The sequence below is a fragment of the Haliotis rubra genome, unplaced genomic scaffold, assembly GCF_003918875.1.
Source record: "Haliotis rubra isolate DU_JTF1 unplaced genomic scaffold, ASM391887v1 Scf152, whole genome shotgun sequence".
In the NCBI taxonomy this organism is placed as follows: Eukaryota; Metazoa; Mollusca; class Gastropoda; order Lepetellida; family Haliotidae; genus Haliotis; species Haliotis rubra.
In genome coordinates, this window is record NW_025765470.1 from 288,520 (window position 1) to 291,127 (window position 2,608).

Here is a 2,608-nt window from a genome sequence, read left to right on the forward strand (position 1 = left end):
TTACCTACGAGGGCGAAAATATCGGGGTTCATATTTTTCATACGATGCCCTACGGCAAAATATCATTTTGTCATGGTGACGTGACGTCATGAATAATGCTATGACGTCACGTTTCTTCTATGACGTTGCGTTCTACACAGGCGACGGCAGGTAGCTAGCCTATGTTTGAAAGTAGATTTGGGTGTATTTTTCGGTAATAAACAGAATATTATATTCGTGCCCATATCATACTATGTTTACGACACTCGTGTCTAAATATTGGTATATATCCCTCGCTCTCGCTCGGGAAATACCAACATTTAGGCACTCGTGTCGTAAACATAGTATGACATGGGCACTCATATAATATCCTCTCTATATGTTAGAAAACATTTACTATCGATACGTTTCCTAGCTTTAAGTGAAACAGATCTTCACAAAAGTGAGTGAGTTTAGTTTTACGCCGCTTTTAGCAATATTCCAGAAATATCGCGTCGGGAGACACCAGAAATGGGCTTCACACATTGTACCCATGTGGGGAATCGAACCCGTATCTCTTTACAAAAGAACATCAGAACAGCATGCATCAGGTGCCAGTTATTAAACGTTCACAACATACAAACACGTCTGTCGCACTAGCTGAAACACATGATATTTTTGCAAAGAAATAATAGGTCTATAAATGGTGGCCCCCAAGGGGGCATGGTTCTAACCCATATATGTCTTGTAGTTTCATATGATAAAATACAATGCATTGGACAGTCTCATTCTAGGAGCTTAGGTCAGATGTACAATGGACAGATGAAAGTTTAATGTATGACCCACCGATAGTATCAATGTTACTGCAGTAACCGCTCACGCCATCTATATGTCACATCCCGTATTTTCAGTTCGCGGGCAATGGATGTACACATCTAGATCACCTCTATCATCCACTCACTTGTCCGTTCTAAGTGATGTCAGATTTCTCGGACTGTTGACTGATGGTCTTCAAGCGAGGTCGTTGCTCACGCATAGCAAACGACCGTGGACACAGCAGACGACCACACGCGCGACGGAATTCCGGCTTCTGCCATGCGTAAATGAAGGGGTTTACAATGCTGTGTGCTACCCCAACAAACACCAAACAGTTGCCCACGAAGGAAACAGTGGGGTTAAAGTTGATGACTTGCATGAAGGTCGTGACGCTGAAGGGCAGCCAGCACGCTGTGAAGGCCACGGTGACGATCCCCATCATGACACTAGAACGGACTTCGATCCGGTGAACTAGGACTCTGTTCGTGGGTCGAATCCGCTTCTTTCGCTCCCATGCTACCTTGAATATGATCCCGTACATAATGAAGCATGGTATTGTCTGAGACCACGTGGTGAGGGCAGATAAGTACAGTTGGGCGGGTGTGACCACCAGTTCGTATATACAGGCTGTCCCGTCGGTCCAGTTGTTGACGCCGAGGAAGGGAAGGGCTCCAACGACGACGCCGTACACCCATGGGATGCTGATCATGATAGCAGTGTTGCGGGGTGACATGATGACGTTGTGTTTGAAGGGGGCGGTGATGGCGATGTAGCGGTCGATGGTGCAGAAGGTGACGCTGAGTTGAGAGGAGAGCGTGAACACTGAGATCGTCTGGAACTGCAGCAGACATGTGACAAGATGGCGGCTCATTTCGGGGACGTAGAACGAAGCGATCTGATACCCCATGGCGAGACCCGTGAGAAGATCCGACATGGCGAGGTTGATGATGAACCTGTTGGTAGCGCGCCGCATGTCCATGTAGCGCACAAATGCAACGATGACCATGAGGTTGCCAATTGACGCAACAACCATCACAATGGCCTGCAGCGTTGTAAACACAATCACAACTGTTTGGTAGTCAATGTTGGGACCGCTGGAAGTGGTTTCACTTGCTATCTCTTTTGTCGCCATTCTCGAATAAGAACACCCTTTAACGGCACCAAAATTGTCACGTCATATGAAGAAATTGTTCGTGTAACTGTGTTTTACTTGGTTCTGCTACCGCTGCTCACTTGTAATCATAGATCACAGATGAGATCACAAACTGCTACGATTTGCACAGTTTGATTTCAAATACACAATTGAGACACAATCGGTAAACGGTTCTCCGCATACCTGTACAACAATTACTTACATGGCAATATCACAAATGGCACTGATGTGATAATTCCCCACTATCAGAAAGGACAAATGCTCTCTTGATTTTGCACATCAAGCTCCAAGCCTTGAAGGGTGTGTTCTGTTGGCGTGATCCGAAGAATTATAAGTCATGTGTAAGTGCTTGGTATATACAGTAATCCTCGAGAGCAGACATCTAGCAATATCTGAAACAAACATGAACACGATAAAACATGACTTCTTCTCTAAGATACTGTCAGTACTGGATGATGGTTTGTTTATGTTTACAACACGTTTCTCGTACTGTAGGGGCGGCGGGGTAGCCTAGTGGTTAAAGCATCGGCTCTTCACGCCGAGGACCCGGGTTCGATTCACCACCTGGGTACAATGTGTGAAGCATATTTCTGGTGTCCCCTGCCGTGATATTGCTGGAATATTGCTAAAAGCGGCGTAAAACCATAATCACTCAGCTACTCACTCTCGTGCTGTAATTAC

General features: G+C 45.7%; 1 protein-coding gene across 1 annotated transcript; it reads right to left on the reverse strand.

Annotated features, from left to right (window-relative positions):
- Positions 1 to 645: 645 nt before the first annotated feature.
- LOC124270473 (beta-2 adrenergic receptor-like) lies at positions 646 to 2,396 on the reverse strand. Its single transcript, XM_046705474.1, has one exon. It carries the CDS (start codon positions 1,904 to 1,906, stop codon positions 929 to 931), a length of 978 nt encoding a protein of 325 aa, XP_046561430.1. The 5' UTR covers positions 1,907 to 2,396; the 3' UTR covers positions 646 to 928.
- Between the last annotated feature and the right edge of the window lie 212 nt (positions 2,397 to 2,608).

Coding starts and splice junctions, on each gene's coding strand:
- LOC124270473 (XM_046705474.1), bottom strand. CDS start 1,906: ATGGCGACAAAAGAGATAGCAAGTGAAACCACTTCCAGCGGTCCCAAC.